Source organism: Mastigoproctus giganteus, chromosome 2 (genome assembly GCF_048544385.1).
Source record: "Mastigoproctus giganteus isolate SK-2022 chromosome 2, ASM4854438v1, whole genome shotgun sequence".
Classification (NCBI taxonomy): Eukaryota; Metazoa; Arthropoda; class Arachnida; order Uropygi; family Thelyphonidae; genus Mastigoproctus; species Mastigoproctus giganteus.
The window spans coordinates 31,631,684-31,654,855 of record NC_143576.1 but is presented as its reverse complement, the minus strand read 5'-3'; the positions used below and the strand labels follow the sequence as shown (position 1 = coordinate 31,654,855).

The 23,172-nt window shown below is 37.0% G+C and overlaps 1 protein-coding gene across 4 annotated transcripts in view; it reads right to left on the bottom strand.

Moving 5' to 3' along the window:
• Pi3K59F (phosphatidylinositol 3-kinase 59F) overlaps window positions 1-23,172 on the bottom strand; it is a 349,960-nt gene that overhangs the window by 98,253 nt on the left and 228,535 nt on the right. For all 4 annotated transcript variants that reach the window (XR_016547875.1, XM_090388562.1, XM_090388556.1 and 1 more), the window contains 2 exons: window positions 18,140-18,242; window positions 5,261-5,377 (listed from right to left, as the gene is read on the bottom strand). Coding sequence is in view for 3 of the 4 variants with exons in the window: in XM_090388562.1 (XP_090244688.1) it covers window positions 5,261-5,377; window positions 18,140-18,242 (220 nt within the window). In the remaining variant the exon portion in view is untranslated. The remainder of the gene's footprint in view (window positions 1-5,260; window positions 5,378-18,139; window positions 18,243-23,172) is intronic.

Genomic DNA, 23,172 nt, shown 5'->3' with positions numbered 1-23,172 from the left:
TTTTCTCGGTTTTGTTACAGTAATACATCTTGATTCCAGTGTCCATTTTTATAATCGCCGCTTGGCTTATCCCACTCAACTGTCCCTTTATCCATGGTAGTAACTTGCCCCTAATGCCACAGTGCTCTAATTTGTACACAAGTCTTTCATATAGAATAGTGTCAAAAGCTTTACTAAAATCTAATTAGATGTCAAAATAAATTTTTGCACCAGTTTCTCTGTTATTGTTCGCATCAGATAATCAAACTGGTCAGACAGGATCTCACCTTAACAAATCCATGGTGAGAATGCTGTATAACTGAATTTCTGTCTAGATGGCCCTGCATTACTTCTTTAACCAGTGTCTATTATTTTCCCTGGAACAGAAGTCAAACAATTTACTGGTCTGTAATTACTCACTTTGGCTTTTGGTCCACTGTGCTTTGGTTATACTGTGCCTGTTCAAATCTTGCTATTACTGGTTATGTTGTTACTGATGTTAGTTGCATTAGATGCAGTTAAGGTTTATTAACTTCAAGAAAGTAAAGGACTCAGTTATGTCTGATTGGTTTCCCAGAATAAGCTGAAGAGTTAATCATTCATGTGCATGTGATCTTAAAGCTGATTGGTGAGCCATTTGTAACGTGAGCACTCTATGATTAGGTGCTTTACTATAAGTTGGGAATGACAATAAGAACACTGTGGAGAATCAGCTTTCATTAGGAGATAATTGCATTAAATGTGTATCCAATATGAAGCTGAGCAAGGGGAACCTCTTTGTGTCCATCAATCGAAAACTTGTTTTCTAGCATTTTTGCTGTTATTTGATCTGGTATAATTTGTTGCTTGTTTGAGATTGCCTGGTTTGAATCCATATGTTTTTAGAGGCTTTTCTAATGACAGCAATAAAGTCATTTTAAGGAACTTTTATGCATGAGAGAGAGTATGTTCTGATGCATGTTCTGCAACTTTATCAGCACATTCATCACCCAGTATTCCAGAATGTTCGAGAATCCAAATGAATCAATTTTTTGTTTTGCTCTCAGGTGAGATAAACAAGAAATTTTCTCAGATACGGATGGGTAGGGTGATCTTCTACCTGTACATTTGCATACACTTTGGATGCCATCTGTGTACATGTATGAATAGTTCGTAAACTGAATTACATAAAAGAAGGTAACTACTCAATATGTTGGTTTGGGATGGAGTTTTGTTTCCATTGTGCAAGGTCCATGTCACAATCAACTGAACTGACTTCCCATTGTAGAAAGGGGGACTATTTAGAAGATTTTATACAAACTTAAGTTCCACTGTGAAATTAACTTGTTTTCTTTGGATACTAACTGATTTGCATATACCAGCTTTGTTATTATATAAGGTTTCCCATTTTGGATTATACAGATATTGCCATCGTTTGGATGAATGGGGAAGGCACTGAATTTTTTGCAGTATAGTTTAGCAGTAGAACTTGTCTGCAAAGAACAAGTGGGAGTCAATTGACTCTGTATATAAACTGTACTGAGGTGATGTACAAAATGTTCCTGAAACAAGAAGTAAAGCACTATGATGAATATGATCTAACCAATTTAAGAATGCACGTTTTTTAGCTGAAGGGTTGAGGGGGAAACCATAATCTAATCTAGATCTTATCATCACATTATAAATGTGTAGAGGTGAATAACAATTAGCTCAACATGGTAGATATTTCTCATGACAGATACTGCTCGAAAAAGTTTCAATTTATCTAGACAGACTGTATGTAGATATTCTGTGTTCTAAGAAAGTTGTTTTGTCATCCATGTTTAATCCGAGATATTTGAATGGAATTTGTTGATTGCTCATTCTTAGTTCTGGATCAGGATGCATTTTCTGTTTTCTACAGAAGTGTATTGCCACTGTCTTTTGTATCGTGATTCAATATCCATTATAGATGGTCCATGGCTATTTTATTTATAGCACCTTAGAGCTGTCTCTATATTATGCACATATTCTGCGAGATATGAAATGATAAGATCGTAAGAATATAGATATGTTTCAATGGTTTCTGGAATAACTTCTTTCATAGGACTGATTTTGATTATAAACAGGGTTGCAATTGAGGACTGAGACTTGGGGTACTCCCTATCCTCGATTGTATGTTTGAGATAGGATATGATGGTAATGGACCTGAAAGGTTCTTTTGGGTAAGAAGGATGGCCTTGCATTCCTAGCTTGTGCAATTCATGTAGAACACCAGAAATGCAAACTGACAGTTCATTTTGTATCTAGTATCATACCTAGAAATTCAGTTTCATTACTCTTAATCAATTTTTCATTTATTTATAAAAACATCAAGATGCTTAACTTTTCCAACTGAAAAAAAATTAGGTATTTAATTTTTGAAATAATGCAGTCAAATTCAAGTGACTGAGTTTAGGCAATAAACATTTGCAATACAGTAATATTTTTTTACTCTTATTCATATATGGATACGGCTCTATGTGGATTAATGTTGTTAGTGGTGTCACTCAGAGTTCGGTGTTGGGCCCATTGTTGTTTTGTATATTTATCAATGATATTGATGAAGGTATATCAAGCTTAATGTCAAAGTTTGCAGATGATACAAAGGTTGGCAGGGCTGTTAATAACATTAATGACAGTATGCTGCTGCAAAAGGATCTGGAAAAGTTGGACAGATGGGCTGAGAAGTGGCAACTGAAGTTTAAAATTGACAAATGCAAAGTACTGCATATGGGTAACAGTAACACCAGAGAAATGTACCAAATGGGTAGTGTTACATTCAGGACAGTAGAGAATGAAAGAGACCTAGGGGTAATTGTGCAGTCTGATATGAAGTTTTCTGAGCAGTGCAGACAGGCTGCCAGAGTAGGTCATGGGGTCTTGTCAATGATATACAGGAATTTTGCAAGCAGGGATAAGGAGGTGATTACCCCCTTGGTATAAGGCAATGGTCAGGACACACTTGGAGTACTATGTACAGGTGTGGAAGCCTCATTTTAAGAAGGATGTAGATTTTCCAGAACGAATACAGAGAAGGGCAACAAGGCTGGTGAGGTGAACTAAGGGGTGCTCTTATAAAGAAAGGCTTAAGTTCTTCAAATTGCAGCTTCTGGAGACTAGGCACCTCTGAGGCAATCTGCACGAGGTGTATAAGGCCTAGAATGGATTGAGCAGACTCAGTGCTGATGGGATTCTTCCTGTTGCTCAGATTACAAACTTGAGGGGCACAGATTATAGATTCAACCTGAGGAAAGACAGTTGTAGAATAAATGTGCAGAAATTTGCCTTTAGCCAGAGAGTAGTTGATTGCTAGAACAAACTTCCATCTGTTGTTGTGAAAGTTGATAGCTTAAATAAATTCAAGGCAGAACTAGACAAACATGTGGAATGAATGGATCAGTGAAATGGGAAGGATTTTTTTTTTTTTTTTGGCTGATGCTGTATAAGCTTGTTTTCTTGCATCATATGCCTCTGCTAATGCTAATATAATATTAATCAACTAATACATAATGTGCATATTTAAACATATCAAAATATAATAAAAGGCTGTCTACATATTTCATTTCTTAAGCTGATAAGGTTCTAATGCTGCTAATGCTCTAAAAATACAAAATTCCCCTATCCAATGCTTTTTTCATATAATATGCCACATACTCACCTTAAGAATAAAAAAAATCATAGTTAAAGTCTTTTAAACTTGAGCAACCTCAATGCATGCTGCCTTGTTTTTTTTTTAAATTTGTAGTAGCTATTAAAAAATTTATAAAAAAACTTCATAATACAAATTATAACATAATCACATATGAATATTTTGATTCTCCTGGTTAGCTGTACTACCACCACTACAAAAGTAAAACAACCTGATGTATATCACAATATTTCTTTCTCAGTTCATCTCACCATTCCACCTTTGCATGTTTATAATGTAGCTTCTAATAAATATTTTAGATGGAATTTCATCCCTGTGAAATGGTATAACAATGTACTCACCAAAATGATAGTCTAGAAGGCACAGAATTTTTTCCCCTTGGCTATAACAAGGTAAGGAATTTTCATTGGAATTGAAAGAAAATTGAAAGCAGTTACCTTTAACATTCACCAGAGAGAGCTATCATTAAGCATTATGTCCCTGTAGCAGAGGAGATGACAATTAGGATTTTTCCAAAACTATGAAATAGTTTTTAAAAAAAATGAGGAACGAGACAATATGCACATGAACAGTTAAAGTGGGGGGGTGAGAGTGCTGATATAAGCACATCTATCTATCCTGATATAAACATATTATCCTATGTATAATCATACCTACATATGGTCACATGAATCATATACAGTATGATTTTTCATTAAGGAAAAATTAATGAAATAAATAATCTTCTCTGAAAGGGAAAGGGTTCCTAACAGTTTTTACGTTGCTAAATCACACTAAACTGAAATAATGCTTTTTTTCAAATAGAAATTTAAAAAATATGAAATACAAGTTCAAAAGTTCCTGTACTGTCTGTGACATCAGAATTAAAATTTTATTGCTAACTTTAGGTAATACCGGCAGTTTCAAACAGACTTTCATTTTTACACATGCAGAAGAAAGGTACTGTCTTAAGAATGGTATTATCTTCAGATAGTGACAAATACAGAAGTATTACTAAAATTTACACATTCAGAACATCACTGCATATAAGCATTCGATGATAACTCATAATGCATACTGCATCTTAAGTAGTCAATATGAGTAGTGTAAAAGTAAAGGCAAAAATGAACTGTTTGATTCTATCAGAACATTGCTTAATTCCAGAGAAATGAGCTATTAGCATTTTTTTTGTAACTTGGTATGCACTTTTATTTGTTTTTTTTTTTTTGTTTGGGTTGAAGTTAGTTTATGTATAAAGAAGAAACTTTCAATAAAATTTTGAGTTTTGTTCTGATTTACAGCCCTAAGCACAAACACGTGTTCACTTTTAGCTATCAATTCTAGACCCTCTTTTCAACTATTATTTAAAAATTTTCAGAATGTTGCAGATTTGCAGCATTAATTACCAGCCAAATTTGCAGCCAAAAATTACAGCACATTGAATGGGCCTCTCAAATACATGTTAATCATCCGGAGCAGATACATAACTTGATCCTAGAAATAAACCAAGCCTGCTATTATGAATGGTTTCAAAAGTTTGTAAACCTCACAAATTGTACTAAATACATCTAAAAGAAGAAAAGGGATAAAGGAGAAAATGCAGTTAGAATAATTTTTACATTTAAGGCTTTAATATAAATGCTAACAGCTTACCTTTTTTTGACGATTACCACTTTCTCTGGCCACTGTCTTCATCAATATTACAAGCTTCTCAACAAAAGCCTGCTGTCTGGCCAAAAGTGAACGACGCAATTTGTATTCTCGACCGCCCTAAAAAATAAATGCATGGATATAAAAAAAAATTCAAAGGTTAATTTTTTAAAAGTTCTGTTGATGTGAATGGCTGGTTGTATGGGTTTTCCCTACTTGGGGTGCCATAGTAGAGAAATTGATTTTATCTTGTTTTACAGATGCCTTAATTTGTTGAAAGACTGGGTTGTAAGTAGATACTGGCAAATGATTTCGCAAAAATGTTTGCTATTTCTGCAGGAGAAGACAACTTCTACCCTTTCTGCATATATTTTCCATTAAGTGCTTGAATTTAGGAGTGTGAGGAAATCAGGCACCAACTCAGCGTTGTTATGGGCCTATATGAGAGCTTGAAAGGCAGGGTGGATGCCCTCAAAGGATTTAAATTGAGGGTCCCATCAAGCTCTCAGCTGCCCACATCAATGCTAGAGATTGCACTTGAACATCATACAACACAGCAGCAACCCCCAAAGGCAGAATGCACTGGTCCCAAAGGAACTAGTTGTTGTTGGTGACTCTATTGTCAGGGAAACAGGGCAAATATTGTGCAAAAAAGGATAGGTGAAACAGGACCAGGGTATGTCTGCCAGAGGCAAAGGTTGATGACATTGTAGAGCAGATATCTTTTAAGGGCACAAAGGGTGATATTAGCATTAGCATTAGTAGAGGCATATGATGCAAGAAAGCAAGCTTATTCAGCATCAGCCAAAAAAAAAAAAAAAACAACCACTACTCCCATTTCACCCCTCAATTCGTTCGAAATACCTGTCCAGCTGAGCCTTAAATTTGTTTAGGCTATCAACTTCAACAACAAGCGATGGAAGTCTATTCCACAAACCAACTGCCCGCTGGTACCATCTGCCAACTCCCAACTGCCCGTTGGGAGTTGGCAGATATTGTTGTACATGTTGGCACTAATGATATTAAGAGTAGGAAACCAGCGGAACTACTTAACAAGTACAGGTCAATGTTGAAAAAAAGCCATGAGTTAGGGTTGAATTTGAAAGTATCTGCAATTCTCCCCAGATGCAATAGCAGGAAGTATATGATGAGAGCATTGTCGATCAATTCAGCCATGGAGAAATTGTGCAAGGCTCAAGAGGTAGAATTTTTCTTGGCATGGTCTGTGCTTGTTAACAGGAGAGACTGCTTCTACAGGGATAGAATACACCTAAATAGAAAGGGTGCAAGAATATTTGCTGATGCTATCGAGGCAGAGTTAGGTGGGTCGGAAAACTGCTAGTTGGGGGGTGGATACACAGACTAATAGATTAACAGTAACCGCTGGCAGAGGAGAAAGTGATTCTTGCACTGCTTCTATTGAAATGCAATTGAGCAGCAGCCTGGAAAGCAAGGCAATGGGGATTTCCAGTACTGCTGGGAGTGATAGTGAACAAGTAAATACATGGGCTGTGTTACCCTATACATGCACCTGTAACTAAGAGTAGAAACAGGTGCATGTATACTCGCATGTACACAATTGCTAGGAGTGTAGTTAATAAATTTGATGAGCTTGAAGTGCTGGTCAAGATATCAAGGGCAGATATCGTTGGGATATCAGAGACGTGGTATCACGCAGACATACGCAGTGAAGAATTGGAATTTGGGGATGAGTACAGAAAGGATAGACAGGATAGGAAGGGAGGAGGGGTTATGCTGTTAGTCAAGAAACACAATCTAAGGAAGTACATCCAATTGATGTTGGGGGACAATGCAATGTTGAGTCTGTTTGGTGTGACATATGCACTGGGAAAGGAAAAATGAGAGTAGGTGTATGTGTGTTATAGGCCTAATGAATCCGATGAGTATAATGAGCAAAAGTGCAGAAAAATAGACTGGGCCAGTAAATCAGAGTGTCTTACAATGGGGGATTTTAATTTCCCAAAGATTGACTGGAATTTTTGGGTTGGTCACTCACACACTAGAAAGGCTTTTGCGGATTTATTGGATGATTGTTTTCTACTGCAGCACGTTCAGGATGCAACTAGAGGGAGTAATACTCTTGATCTGATTATCACTAGTGATTCTTCATGCATTAAGAATCTGCAGATAAAGGAACCACTAGGTGGCAGTGATCACAGTGTGCTGAAGTGGGATTCACTCAAAGAGGTAACTACTCAGGGGTAAATGGAAGGGTTTTTGCTTTCATAAAGGTGACTATGGAGGCTGAAACAGTATTTAAATTCTTTACGGTGGGATCAATAGATAATGTTACCAACAGCAAATTCAAAATGGGAAGCATTCAAAGAATTAATCTTGGAAGCTACTAGACTTTTCATACCAACTAAGAAATATTGTTAAAGGTTTAGGCCTAAATGGATGTCGGATGAACTAATGATACATGTGTCAGGGAAGAAAAATGCATGGGATATGTATAAATTAATGGTGACACAGAAAGCCTATGATAGATATAAGCTGGTCTGTAACGAAGTCACAAAGGAGGTTAAGGCAGGCAAAGGCAGATTATGAGAAATCTTTGGCAAAGGATGCAAAGAAAAACAGCAAAGAGTTCTTTACTTATGTAAACTCTAGAAGGAAAGAGATGAATCAGATTGGTCCACTTGATATTGATGGTTCTACTGTTGATGATCCTGCTCAGGTAGCTAACAAACTAATTGAATATTTTGCATCTACATTCACATACGAGGAGTTATTCAGAGAGGGGAATGCCAGAGGTGTATTAAACTCTGGCAGTAAACTAGATAATCTTGTAATAACTGAGAGTAAATTGGAGGAGAAATTGTTGAAGATAAACATAAGAAAGGCACCTGGGGTGGATGGAATCTATCCATCCACCCAAGGGAAGTGAGAATGGCTCTCAGTGTTCAATTTTATTACTTCATTTATCCTGCTCAGGTAGCTAACAAACTAATTGAATATTTTGCATCTACATTCACATACGAGGAGTTATTCAGAGAGGGGAATGCCAGAGGTGTATTAAACTCTGGCAGTAAACTAGATAATCTTGTAATAACTGAGAGTAAATTGGAGGAGAAATTGTTGAAGATAAACATAAGAAAGGCACCTGGGGTGGATGGAATCTATCCAGTTATATTAAAGAAGGCAGCAAAGGAAGTAAGTAAACCCTTAGCCATAATTATGAGAGCTTCCATGGACTGGAGATGTGCAAATGTGATCCCAATCCACAAAGGAGAACAAAGGAATCAAAGGGAGAGATAATTACAGACCTGTTAGTTTAATTTCTGTTCCAGGAATATTAATGGAGACATTGGTTAAAGAAGCACTGCAGGATCATCTAGACAAGACTTTAGTTATAGCTCGGACACAGCATGGGTTTGTTAAGGGGAAGTCTTGTCTGACCAATTTGATTGGATACTATGATGTAGTCACAAAGGAACTGGATGCAAAGAAGAATTTTGATATCATATACTTGGATCTTAGAAAGGCTTTTGATACTGTTGCATATGGAAGACTGCTGCACATATTGGAGCAGAGTGGCACTGGATGCAAATTGCTGCTATGGATAAAGGGATGGTTAAGTGGGAGAAGAGGCCTCCGTAGCCGAGTGGGCAGGAGCGGGAGTGCAGTAGCACACACTCTTTGAGTAGACTGGGGTTCAAGCCCCTGACAGCTGAATACGGTCAATCTGCCAACCCGCACTGGACCAGCGTGGCAGATTATGGTCCATTTCCCTCAGCATGAATTGTTGAGGAGGCTTCCATCCTGCAGTGGGTTGATAATGGCTGCACTTTACTTTTTTTTTAAGTGGGAGAAGACAGAGTCGTAATCAATGGACACTGCTGATCATGAACTAATGTTATTAGTGGAGTCACCCAGTGTTCAGTATTTGGTCCATTGTTGTTTTCTATATTCATTAATGATATTTATGATGGTATATCAGGCTTAATGTCCAAGTTTGCAGACGATAAAAAGGTCGGCAGAGTTGTTAATGACACTAATGACAGTACACTGCTGCAACAGGATCTAGAAAAGTTGAGCAGATGGGCTGAGAGGTTGCAACTGAAGTTTAATATTAACAAATGTACAGTACTACATATGGTAATGTGTAGAGTAATGTATCAACTCTGTGGTACTACACTGACAGTGGTAGAGAACGAAAAGGACCTGGGGGTAATTGCGCAGGCAGATATGAAGTTTTCTGAGCAGTGCAGACAGTCTGCAACAGTAGCTCATGGTGTCTTGTCAATGATATACAGGAATTTTTCTAGCAGGGATAAGGAGGTGATTATCCCCTTGTACAAGGCAATGGTCAGGTCACACCTTGAGTACTGTATACTGGTCTGGAGGCCTCGTTTTAAGAAGGATATAGAGCTGTTGGAACGAGTACAGAGAAGGGCAACAAGATTAGTGAATGGAAGAAAGGGCTGCTCTTATGAAGAAAAGCTTAAATTTTGCAAATTACAGTGCCTGGAGACGATGCACCTGCGAGGTGATCTGATTGAAGTGTATAAAGCCTTGAATGGTTTGAGCATGCTCAATGCTGATGGGATTCTTCCTCTTGCTCAGAATAATCGCCTGATAGGGCATAAATTCAAATTGAGGAGACAGTTGTAGGATAGATGTGCAGAAGTTTGCTTTTTGCCAGCGGGTGGTTGATTGCTGGAACAAACTTCCATCTGTCTTTGTAGAAGTTGATAGCTTAAACAGATTTAAGGCAGAACTAAATAAACATTTGGAGCAAATGGATGGGTGAAATGAGGAGGGTGAGGGTGTGTGTGTGTGTGTGTGTGTTTTGGGTGATGCTATATAAGCTTGCTTTCTTGCATCATGTGCCCATGCTAATTTTCCTCCATATTAGTATTAGTAACGGCTGCATGGTGCAAGAAAGCCTATGGCTTATGCTGCAAAAGATAAAAAAAAAAAAAAAAAAAGATAAAAAAAAAATAATAATAATAATAAATAAAATAAAAAAATAATAATAATAATAAATAACTAAATAATAATAATTAATAAAAAAAAAGGAAATTAAACCTATCATCCTATGTGCTTCCCTTACTCAAAAGTACTATCCAGATGACCTTTGAATTTCCCCAAACTCTCGGCCTCTACCACCCATGAAGGCAACTTATTCCAGTAACTTATAACTCGCTGGCTAAAATAAAACTTCCTGCAGTTCAATCTAAACATTTCCCCCCCCCATAACTTGAATTTATGTCCCCTAGTTCTAGCATCATTTATAATCTTGAAAATTTCATCCTCATTCATTTTACTGATGCCTCTCAGAGCCTTAAACACCTCAATCAAATCTCCTCTAAGGTGTCTAGTTTCCAAACTCTGCAACCCACATATTCGAAGTCTTTCTTCATAAGGACGCCCTTTTGCCGATCTCACCAGGCGAGTTACCCGTCTTTGCACCCTTTCAAGAAGCTTGATGTCTTTCTTTAGGTGCAGTCTACATACTTGAACACAGTATTCCAAGTGTGGTCTAACATAAGCCTTATACAAATTTGTATAATGGGATTATCACGTCCCTATCTCTACTTGCAAAAGTTCGATAGATCATCGATAGGACACCATGGGCCTTCCTTGCAACCTGTTTACAATGCTCAGAGAATTTCATGTCTGACCGTATCGTAACACCCAAGTCCCTTTCCTCCAGTACTGGGTTTAATTGAACTCCACCAAGTGAATAAGTTATTTTCGGATTACTATTTCCCAGGTGTAATACCTTACACTTTGTTGGATTAAAGCATAGCTGCCATTTTTCTGACCATTCCTGAAGTCTATCTAGGTCTCACTGAAGAGACCTAGATAGACTTCAGATCCAAGACACCTTTCTTTGCTTTTCTTCTTATTTGACAGAACTTGCTTGCCTTTTAAAGTTAATGAAGTTACTAGTTGTATGGAACTTGTGAAATGAAATGAAACTTTTTTTCCTGTTTAGCGTGTATGCATTCCTGATTCCGCCCAGTAATTGCTGTTGTATTTTACTGGGAACGATTTTGGTATTACAGAGGTAGCAGCTTGTAAAATCTGTTTAGTTGTATGACATTATCTATGATCTGGGATTAGACTATATCATCATCAAACTGAATGCAAGAGGCATATTCATTCCAGTGTGCCCTACAAAATGTTCATGTGGTGTGATGCATTGGATGTGAGTTTACCTGTTTGGAGCTTGCAGGGAATCAGTAAACGGTCACTATTTAGTGGGTTATCAAGAACTGACCACTCCATATACATGGATCCTAAAGAAACAATGGATATAGGTAGACCCACCAGCAACAGGGTATGCTGATAAGCATCAAGCAGTGATTTCATTTAACTTATGTTTTTTGTAAATCCCCACAGCAGATAATGAGCATTGAAATCCCCGAGTAAGCAAAATGGATGTGGCAGCTGATCTATTATATTTTTGAGGTAATCTGAAGGGAATGAAGAATTCGGATTGTTTCTTTAGTGGTTTTATGGCGCATAAGCATATTATGCCAAGTCTAAAGGGAATAAAATATAAAAATACAAGAGGAATTATATAGAAGCTTTTGTAAGAGTGATACCAATTATAATATGCACTGCCACTACTCTTAAAGGAATAGGAAAGGAAATATGTTTAGCTGGAACACTGTTTCTAACAAGAATCACCACCCCTCCATGGACTAGCAAATATTCCTATCTTATCTAAAGATAGTATAATTTTTAATGATAGAATACACTTATGAATTTAAGTAAGTTTCCTCTAAGGGTATACCTGCTGGTGAATATCGATGGATAAGATGAGTAAATCATGCATTCTGAAAGCCACTTCAATTCCATCAAAGGATTCTTTACATTCTTGTACTGATCTATTTTTGTTTAGTCTTGCTTGGAAAGAAGGGTCATGTTATGTCCATCCCATCATTCACACTAGAGTTCTAAATTCCATCAGCTGGGTCATTCTGTTAATCAATATCCATTCCAGTGGAGTGCAATGATCGCTGTCACTTCTGATTTTGTCATCAGAGGAATGTTGGCTGGAATGGTGATGTGGTATTAATTGGCTTGTTCACTTGTTTGTTGCAAAAAACACAGTTTGAAATTAGAATGAGGAATGTGCACAATTAAGAACAGATATATCTGGAAGAACTGATATATCTGTCTGAATACCTAATGGCTGAAAATGTTGAGCCATTGTGACATTATTACAGCTAGACTTTGTTCTCCACCATTATTTTTATTTTTAAGTGGTAAATATGCAATCAGATTGTTTGTGTTCCTTTGTTCCACAATTAGGACATATTGCCTCACAGCAACATCCAGTTTGGGAGTTGCTGAATTTTTGCCACTTGTAGAACCTGATGGAGTTTGTGATGCAAGGCCATACACAGCAGATAGTCTGCTAGTCTGCTTTGGCAGATATTGGTAAGTTTAGAGAGCTAAAAGTGAGGATTATGCTCCATGTTGGAACAAGACTGCCACCCTTTCAAGTCATCATTCTCTTTGCTTGGATGAATTTGTTTATGTAGCTCTTGGACAATTTCCTCCTCTGATACAGTTAATAAATCCCATTACATTACTCCCTTTGAGGAATTTAGGGAGCAACTTTTATTGAGTGTCCACAAAAGGTTGCCAACTTTAATAACTTTCAGAATGTTCGGATTGAGTAATCTACCAGAAGATTAGCAAACCTGAGTTGCCTTACTGATTTCAGTGAGCCTGCAATAGACAATGGATTTCTGTACAAGGAAGGGAGATAATTTACTCAGAGGCTTGTCTGATTCGAGTGCAAAATGAGTAATGCTCGTATCCCCTCTTGAGGGGTTGTTTTCAACCTTTTTGGGTTGAGAAAAGTCATTTTTGGTGTCATTTGTCTCAGATCTTGAGCTCATGGATTATTATCCATCTCTGCTCCCTTCAGCCTGGGAGAATGGATTTCTTCTCCCAGGATTCCCACCCTGCCACAGGGAAGCAGGAGCAATACCAGTAGTGTGATCAAGTAGTATTAAAGTTAGTGTATTAGTTTAAAGGGGGGGGGGGGGGGGGAAGGTTGTTTTCCTTTCTAAAACTTACAATTTGTAAGATTAAGAAACACAAGAAAAATTTAACTGAACAAGAACTGTAGCTTTGAGAAAATTCTCTATAAATTGCTCAGAGAATTGCTTGTCCAAATAACACATAGCCCCTGAAGCTAACTTTCTTTGTGACTTGATTCAAGATTACTTTGTCTACTGTAGGCTCCTGTATCATTTAATTTATATGCATTGTATGCATTTTTCTTCTCTGCCACGAGTGTTGTCAGTTCATCTGATATCCATTAAGGTCTAAGCCTTGAACAGTATCTCTTAGTCCAAAAAACACCTGGCGGCTTCTGTGATTACTTCCCTGAATGCTTTCCATTTAGAATTTGCTCTTGGTAATATCAGAATTTAAAAACTGTCTGAAACCATTGTATTCACATTTACATAAGAAAATGATCATTAATGAACTGATTGACAAGGCTCTCAAGTAGCTTGTAGTAGTTTGGTTGATAATTTTATTTTGCATATTTGCATCTGTGTGTTTCGACTCTGTTGATTCACGAATGATATACTGAAAAATTTCGATTTCGTATGTTCGGTTCTTTAAATTAGTTTTACAAAGGACTGCCAAATTTAAGTACATGTTTTTACAAAGAAAACATGATTTATTTGTTCTTTTTCCATTCAGTACAAATTACTTAAAATTTGATTATTTTAACTGATATTTCAAATTTTTGAATGAGGCTAATAGAGACATTAGCTCAGAATATGTCAATCTGAAGAAAGAAGTGAGCTCATCTAATTCATGAAATAATTAATTATAAAAATACTTAATTACGATTAAGGTCTTCTTGCATACCATAGGCAGCAGTATCATGCCAACGTTGCAGGAAGGCTGAGGGGCTTTTCCCCACTGTGAGAGCAGTTATTGTTGTTGTAATATGGTTTTAGGAGCATCAGCAACTAAGGCCATATTCCTCCTTTTTATATACTGTCTGTAAATTACACATGTTCTGTGGTCAATAAAAAACGATTCTACCCTCGCCTGCAACCAACTAGATCAGCCACGTTGTGAAAAAGGCCCATGAATTCCTCACATCATCGATAGGACTTAAAACTCTGGTCTTTTCTACCCGGTGTGGAGAGGAAGGCAATTATGCCAACTGTGCTACTTACAAGGGAAGTGAGAATGGCTCTCAGTGTTCAATTTTATTACTTCATTTATTTATTATTTTTTTTTTTATGTGAACCCCAAACACGAGAGGTATTAGAACCTATAGTACTTAGTACCGTGCTTGGGTTGGAGGTTGAGAAGACGAAAGAAGATATTTGTTGACATTGGACTTAAATTTCTGTAGATTGTAATTTTCAGGAAATACGTATGAAGGAAGGTTGTTCCAGAAAGCGGCAGTTGAATGAATAAACGAGGAAGATGAAAAGTTGGTTCTGTGGGTTTGAAGTTGGACAGTAAATGGATGTTGGCTGGTGGTGGCATGTGTTCAGACTGATTTGAAAGAGAAAGCGGGAATTATAGAAGCCAATTCAGAAGAACAGTGCCCATGGAAGTATCTGTAGAAGAGGCATGCAGCAGAAACAGTATGTCTAAGAGAAAGGAAGTGGAGAGACTCTGTTAGAGATGAATCATTAACCTAACTGCCCTCTTCTGAATGGAATCAAGAAGCCTGAGAGAGGTTTTGGGGGCACCACCCCAGATGTGGGAACAATATTCCATGGCAGGGCAGATTTGCGATTTATACAGAGTAAGAAGCTGTTTGGAAGAAAAGTAACGCCGAGAGCGAAAGAGAAAACGAAGTTTTTTAGATGCAGAGGAAGCAATATTTGTAATCTGCTTGTGCCAAGAGAGATTAGAAGTCAGGGTAATCCCCAAAAGAGATATCATTTTGCCTAGAAATTTGAGTGTCACTAAAGATAAGCATAGGAGCAGAAGAATCCTTTTTACGAGGTGTAAGACAAGACTGAGTTTCAGAAGGATTGAAATCAACTAAGTTGTCTTTGCCTCACTGGAGAATTACCTGAAGATCGGCATTTAAGGAATTGGTAGCAGATTTTCGAGAAGTTGAAGATCATTGAGCAGGACAAGTTTTCTCAAAATGGAAAGTGAAATGCAATGTGCTATCATCGGCAAAACTATGGATAGGATTTCCAGTCAATGGAAGAAGGTCATTAATATACAAGAGGAAAAGAGTGGGGGAAAGAACTGAACCTTGGGGGACACCGGCATTAGTGGAGAAGTTAGAAGACAGAGAGCCATCTACCATCACCCTCAGTGAGCGATCAGAGAGAAAACTGAATAACCAATTACAAAAAACAGTTGGCAAACCATAAGATGGAAGCTTGTTTAGAAGACTTTATGCCAAACACGATCAAAAGCCTTTGAGATGTCAAGAGCAACTACTTGTGTTTCACCGAACCTTTCCATTGAATTAGTCCTATTAGTAAAATAATAAGAGGAGTTTACCTCAATATAGTGCGTAGAACACTTCCGTATGATACCCTCCAGAAATTAAAACGGAAAAAACGAAAAAAATCGACAACTTACCGGTACATTTGAGTAAAATATAAATAATTAAAAAAAATCAATTTAACACAATTCAAATCAATTTAAAACAATTAAAAATCAAATTAACGCAATTAAAAGAATCAAACGAAAAAATTCAAACGATTTTTCGTTTGATTCTTTTAATTGCGTTAATTTGATTTTTAATTGTTTTAAATTGATTTGAATTGTGTTAAATTGCTTTTTTTTTAAATTATTTATATTTTACTCAAATGTACCGGTAAGTTGTCGATTTTTTCGTTTTTTCCGTTTTTAATTTCTGGAGGGTATCGTACGGAAGTGTTCTACGCACTATACTGAGGTAAACTCCTCTTATTATTTTACTAATATTATTATCAACGTAGAACATATTGAGTAGTACAACTCTGATTTGATATGAGCAAATTTCCAAGCAGAAGGAAAAACACCTTTGGAATAAGAAAGCAAAAAAAAAAGCGGCAAAGAATAGGAGTAAGTTCAGGAGCACAGGTTTTGAGAACAAGTGGAGAAATACCATCGGGACCTGGAGCTTTCTTAGCATCAAGATTCATCAAAATCCTTCTGATATCCTTTTGACGTAAGACCACAGGAGGCATTGAATGGAGCGTGTTGGGAATGGTGGGAGGTGTTTTACCAAGATCATTAATACATGAGCTAGAAGAAAAATGGGATGTTAGCAGGTCAGCTTTAACCTTGGCTGAAGTGACAACAGAACCATCTGGTTTGGACAGAGGTGGGAGCAGAGATGGGCAAAAGTTGCGGCCAATAGCTTTGGCAAGAGACCAGAATGCTCTGCTACCATTAGGGCAAGAAGCAAGTTTTCTACTCTTAGCCTGTTCAAATTCTAGTTTGGACTGATTAATAACTGCTTTACAATTGTTGCGGGCTTTGGTGTAGGCAGAAAATGAAACTGAAGAATTAGAAACAAGCCAATTACTATATGCAACATTCTTTTCTTGAACAGCCTTAGCACATTTATTGGAAAACCAAGGTTTAGATAAAGGACGAGATATTAAAGTGGAGTGTGGGATAAAGGATTCCATTCCTGCAAGAATAATTTCACTGACACGATCTGAGCAAACGTTGACATCAGAAGTTTTGAAACAGTAATCCGACCAAGGAAAAGAAGAAAAGAAGTCTCGCAGGTCATCCCATTTTGCATTCTTGTAATGCCAAACAACACGAGGTTGGGAATATCGAATAGATAAAGGTTCCATTGGAGAAGAGACAATCACCAAGTTGTGATCTGAAGTGCCTAAAGGACCTCTCACTTCGACCGTGTACTTAGAAGTGTTTTTTGAGAAAAAGATCAAGAGTATTGGCTGTATGATTAGGATTGTCCGGTATTCTTGTAGGTAAATGAACAATCTCTGCTGGGTCATCAGTAATTGCAAAAGCCTCAGCATCTCGACCTGCTGGGTCGGTGTGACTAGAAAACGGAAGCCAGCTAGTGTTGTGAACATTAAAATCACCAAGGAAAATTACCTCACTGTTTGGAAAGTTGGACTGGAGAAAGTCAAGTTGCAAAGAGAGGAAGTCAAAGAGCTCCATGTAATTAGTGGAGTTGGGAGAACGGTTGAGACAACAGATGAATTTGACGCAATGAGATAGAGAGATTTTAAGCCAGAGAAGATCAAAGAGAGGAGATTCCAAATTTCCAAGTCTCTGACAGGGAATATCAGAATGGACATATGCACAAGTACCACGTTTGAGGCGAAAGGAATCATACAGCGAATAATTTGGGCATCTGAGATGAGCAGTAGTTGAATCAACTGATAACTGAGATTCTGTCAGAAAAAGTACATGGGGTTTGGCAGACTGCAAGTGGAAATGGACATCGTTGAGATTGGAATTGAGACCATGTATATTTGTGAAATGAATTAGGAAGTGCTTAGTGTAGGATTTGTCATTTGCTAAAGTTTTTTTTATTTATTATGGTAACAGTAATAGTTACCTAAATATACAATGTGCTATACTTTCGGCATTATTTCACATGGCATAGTTCAACAGTGATTCATTTAATTTAACTGTTTATTTATTGATGATACCATGATTTTACATTTTGTTAACTAATATAAAGTACTAGTTTTGGTAAAATAAGGCAAGAAACTTATTCAACACTCAATTAAAAAAAAAAAAAAAAAAAAATCTTTCTCTTAACTGTAACCATCGTATCCTTCATTTATTGATATTCAGATCATCTTTTACCCTATTTCTCTATAAATTTACAGAACTCCATAAATTTACAAATTAGATGAAAGTTAATTTAAAGTTATAAATAACTATGATGAATGGATAATTAGACCTAACCTTAAAAAGAACTTGACTAAATCTCTTTAAGACACTAATGTACATCTTCGAAATTCGGCTTTCTTTGGTTTTATCTTGGTCTTCACACTCTACCATTAGGTACCTAATATATGAAATAAAAATAAAATTCATAACTGCATTATAATAAAATTATCTTTGTTATTCTGAGGAATCTCTAAACATATGTATGTGCATTAAATAAAAAGATGTTCGAAATTAAGTACAAGTCTTAATTTAGATTTTCTTTCTGGAGGTGATGACCTCAGAAAGCAAATCTGAATCAAAATTCCTAATAAACAAGGGCCATCAGAGGTTCAATGGTCAGATGATAAGCTTCTTGTGACACCAACAGCAATAGTGAGAGCACCAGTTCTTATAATATTAATAAATGGACTGTATTTTATTTGTTCACATTTTCACAGGTTAATTTGCATGTTCCGAGGGCTCAAAAGCACAGAATGGACAGTAACTGACTAAAAGCAATTTCCCTTATATCTAGTCTACAGTTATGCTTCAATAGTCATTGTCAGATGATTTTTTGCAAAGAAAAAGGATGCTATTTCAACATGGGCATTGAAACAGTTCGAGAAAGTAACTCAACACTAGTTATGTTTTTCTGTTTGAGTGTCTAGGGACATTTTTGTCCTTGCAATGACAGTGAACAAGCTTGGCTTCTACTTGTATATGCTACTTTCGTACAGAAGCTGGATGGACATTATTTTATGTGGAAGGACAGCAGCTGACGCCACATAGGATTCTGACTTAGAACCACTCGTTTATACTAGCAGAGATTCAGAATATTTCGTTATACATGCTGCAAAGAGTTGCTGGTAGACAGCCTTCTCCCAGATCTTGAGGGGAAGCCACAAGTTGGAAGGTGGGAACGCCAGGGTGGAAGGAATTGCCCTGGGGACTGGGCAGTGTTGTCTAACATTCATATTTAGTTCACTTAATTCAACATCTATTCAACAACTGTCTTTCCTCAATTTGAATTTATGTCCCCTCAGGTGCAGAATCTGAGCAAGAGGAAAAATCCCATCAGCACTGGACCTGCTCAAACCATTGAAGGCCTTATACACCTCAATCAGATCACCTCGCAGGTGCCTAGTCTCCAGACAATTTGCAGAACTTAAGCCTATCTTCATAACAGAACACTGTTCCACTCACTAATCTCACTGCCTGTCTCTGTACTCGTTCTAGTAGCCCAATATCTTTCTTAAAATGATGCCTCCAGATCTGTATGCAGTACTCAAGGTGTGGCCTGTCCATTTCCTTATACAAGGGGATAATCACCTCCTTATCCCTGCTAGCAAAATTCCTATATATCATTGACAAGACCCCATGAGGTACTCTTGCAGCCTGTCGGCGCTCTCAAAAAACTTCATATCTGACTGCACAATTATCCACAGGTCTTTCATTCTCCACTACCCTGAGTGTAGTACTATACATTGGTATATTACTCTGGGGTTACTGCTACCTATATGCAGTACTTTGCATTTGTCAATGTTAAACTTCAGTTGCCACCTCTCAAGCCCATCTGCTCAGATTTTCTAGATTCTGTTGCAGTAGCATAGTGTCCTTACCGTCATTGACAACCCTACCAACTTTGAATCATCTGCAAACCTGGACATTAAGCCTGATATAACTTCATCAATATCATTGATAAATACAGAAAACAACAATGGACCTAGCATGGACCCCTGGGGAACTCCACTAATAACGTTAGTCCATGAAGAGCAGTGCCCATTGGTTACCACTCTGTCTTCTCCCACTCAACGATCCTTTTATCCATTGTAGCAACTTGTCCTTAATGCCATACTGCTCCAACTTGTAAAGTAATCTTCCACGTGCAACAATATCAAAAGCTTTCCTAAAATTCAAGTATATGATATCAAAATTATTTTTGTATCCAGTTCCTTTGTGAACACATCATAGTATTCAATCAAATTGGTCAGACAAGACCTCCCTTTAACAAACCCATCTTAACTACTACTGCAGCTTGTCTAGATGATCCTGCAGTGCTTCTTTAACCAGTGACTCCATTATTTTTGCCAGAACAGAAGTTAAACTAATTTAGTCTGTTAAACTAAATTAAACTAATTTGGAATGTGGCAAAAAATAATTATAGGTCTAATTATTTGTGCCACCCTTCATTCCTCCTTTGTGAATTGGGGAAACATTTGCATATCTCTAGTCAGGGGGGGAACTCCCTTGAGTCCAAGGATGCCCTCATTATAATGGCTAAGGCAGAGGTTCCCAACCTTTCTCGGTTCACGGTACCCTTAGTGTCCCAGTAATTTTTTCAGGGCACCCCTAAGCCAAAAGAAATACCTAACACAGTGGTTTTCGACCTTTTAATATATACCTATATAATAATTTTATTCTTTATATAGAGGTACTAAATAAAGATCAATTATAGATCGCCACAAAATTAAAAAGATACGGTACAATGGATATTGTACCTTACCCTTTATATTGTACCCTTTTATAATGAAATAAATATATAAATTTCAAAATAATAATAATAACTTTAAGTAGCTTAAACCCAAATTACACGGCATCCCAAGATGGTTCTTGCGGCACCCCGGTTGAAAACCACTGGGCTAAGGGCTTGCTTACTTCCTTTGCCACCTCCTTTAATAGAACTGGATAGATATCCACCCCAGGTGCCTTCCTTATGTTTAACTTCAGCAATTTCTCCTCCACTTTGCTCTGCTATTACAAAATCATTTAGTTCTCTGCCAGAGTTTGATAAACTTCTGGTATTCCCCTCCCTGAATAACTCCTCATGTGTGAATGTAGATGCAAAATACTGATTCAGTTTTTCAGCTACCTGAGCAGAATCATCAACAATCGAAACATCGATGTCAAGTGGATCCCCAATCTGATTCATCCCTTTCCTTCTAGAGTTTGTATAAGTAGTCTTTACTGTTTTTCTTTGCATCCTTTGCCCAAGATTTCTTGTAATCTGCCTTGCTTGCCTAACCTTCTTTGTCACTTGATTACAGACCATCTTATAACTACCATAGGCATCTGTCTCCCCTGATAATTTATATGCATCCCATGCATTTTTATTCTCTGCCACAAGTCTCATTAGTTCATCTGACATCCGTTTAGGCCTAAACCTTGAACAATATTTCTTATATTTCATACCAACAATATTTCTTGGTATGAAAAGCCTAGTAGCTTCCAAGATTAATTCCTTGAATGCTTCCTATTTAGGATTTGCTATTGGTAACATCATCAGTTGGTCTCACTGTTTAGAATGAGACCACTGTAGTCATCTTTACAAAAGCAAAAACCCTTCCCTCTACCTCTGGTGATTACATACTGTGATCACTGCTATCTATTGGTTCTTTATCTGTAGATTCTTAAGGCAATAATTAAGAGTGAATGCAATTCAGGGACATTTAGATAGATATGGCATTCTGAATAACACACAACATAGTTTTGTTAAGGGAAAATGACGTTTGACTAACTTAGTATGCTATTTTTACACAGTTACTTATGAGCTGGATGTAGGGAACAATTTTAACTTAAGTTTATTTGAATTTTAGCAAGGCATTTGACTCAGTCCCTGAGAGATTACCATATAAGCTGGAACAAGTTGGGATTACTGGAAAACTGCTAAGATGGATTGCTGGGTGGCTGCAGGACAGAAAGTAGAGGGTTGTGATTAATGGATATTCTTCAGATCAGTGTAAAGTCAGAAGTTGGAGGGTCCCCAAGGATCAGTTCTTGGTCCACTGTATCTGATTTTCATAAGGGATAGAAGGCATGATGTCAAAATTTACAGACAATGTGAAGATTGGTAGAGTAGTTAATGATCAGTACCAAGAAGCACTGCTTCAGGATGACTTGAACAGCTGTAAGGATGGTCAGAAAAGTAGCAATATGTTTTAATGCAGCAAGATGCAAGTCCTTACACTTGAGATATAGCAACCCCAAAATATAATATACACTTATGGAGTTGACAGACACCTCAGAGGTACCATGATTGAGGTTTATAAGGCTCTGAGAGGGGTTAGTAAAATGAATGAAGGTGGAATTTTCATTATTATAGAAAATTTCACAACTTGGGGACAAATTCAAATTACAAGGGAAGGTTTAGGCTAGATTGCAGCAAGTTTTCTTTTAGCCAGTGAGTCGTTAATTGCTGAAACAGGTTGCCTTTGCAGATAGCTGAGGCTGACAGTTTTGAATCACTTCAATGGTTAACTGGATAGTTAACTATGTGAGGAGAGAAACAAATAATTGTTGTAAACTCGTTTACAAGTTTACAACACGTTTAATATTAATAAACTTAAAAATAAACTTGATGGGATCAAAAGGAAACTCAGAGCTAATAAACAAATTAATTTACATACCCTCCAACAGATAGGTATTCGCAGTAATATGCTTCCACATTTTTGGAATAGTTAAACTTCATAAACAAGATTACCCTTTGAGACCTATTGTTTCCTTTAAAAAGTCCGTTATGCTAATCTATCCATATTCCTCGTTAAAATTATTTCACCTCTAATGAGATTTTCTCCGTCCATGGTATAACAACATTAAGCAGATACACGAATGTATAACTTCCGTGACCATATCTGAAAATGATATTCTCGCATCTTTCGACGTCATCTCCCTATATACAAATGTGCATGTTGAAACCATGCTACTAGCTCTTAAAGAACTATTAATTAAAGATGACACTTTGACAAAACGTACTGATTTAAATGTTAATGACATTTTAGAGCTCAACGTCACTGTTACTCGATGCCAAGCAATTTAGATTTCAAAATAATAGATATGAACAAATTTTTGGCCTTCCTATGGGCCTCTGTATCTCAGCCCTTTTATCCGAAATCTACCGTGCTTCTATTGAAGAAAAAGTACCTCAACCTTTACCTCTTGGTATCAAATTGTATATGAGATATGCAGACATCTTTTTAATAGGTAATAAAACAACTATTGACACTTTATTTAATACATTTAATAAAACACATGAGACTCAAATTTACCCTCTAAGTAGAAACCGATAATAAAAT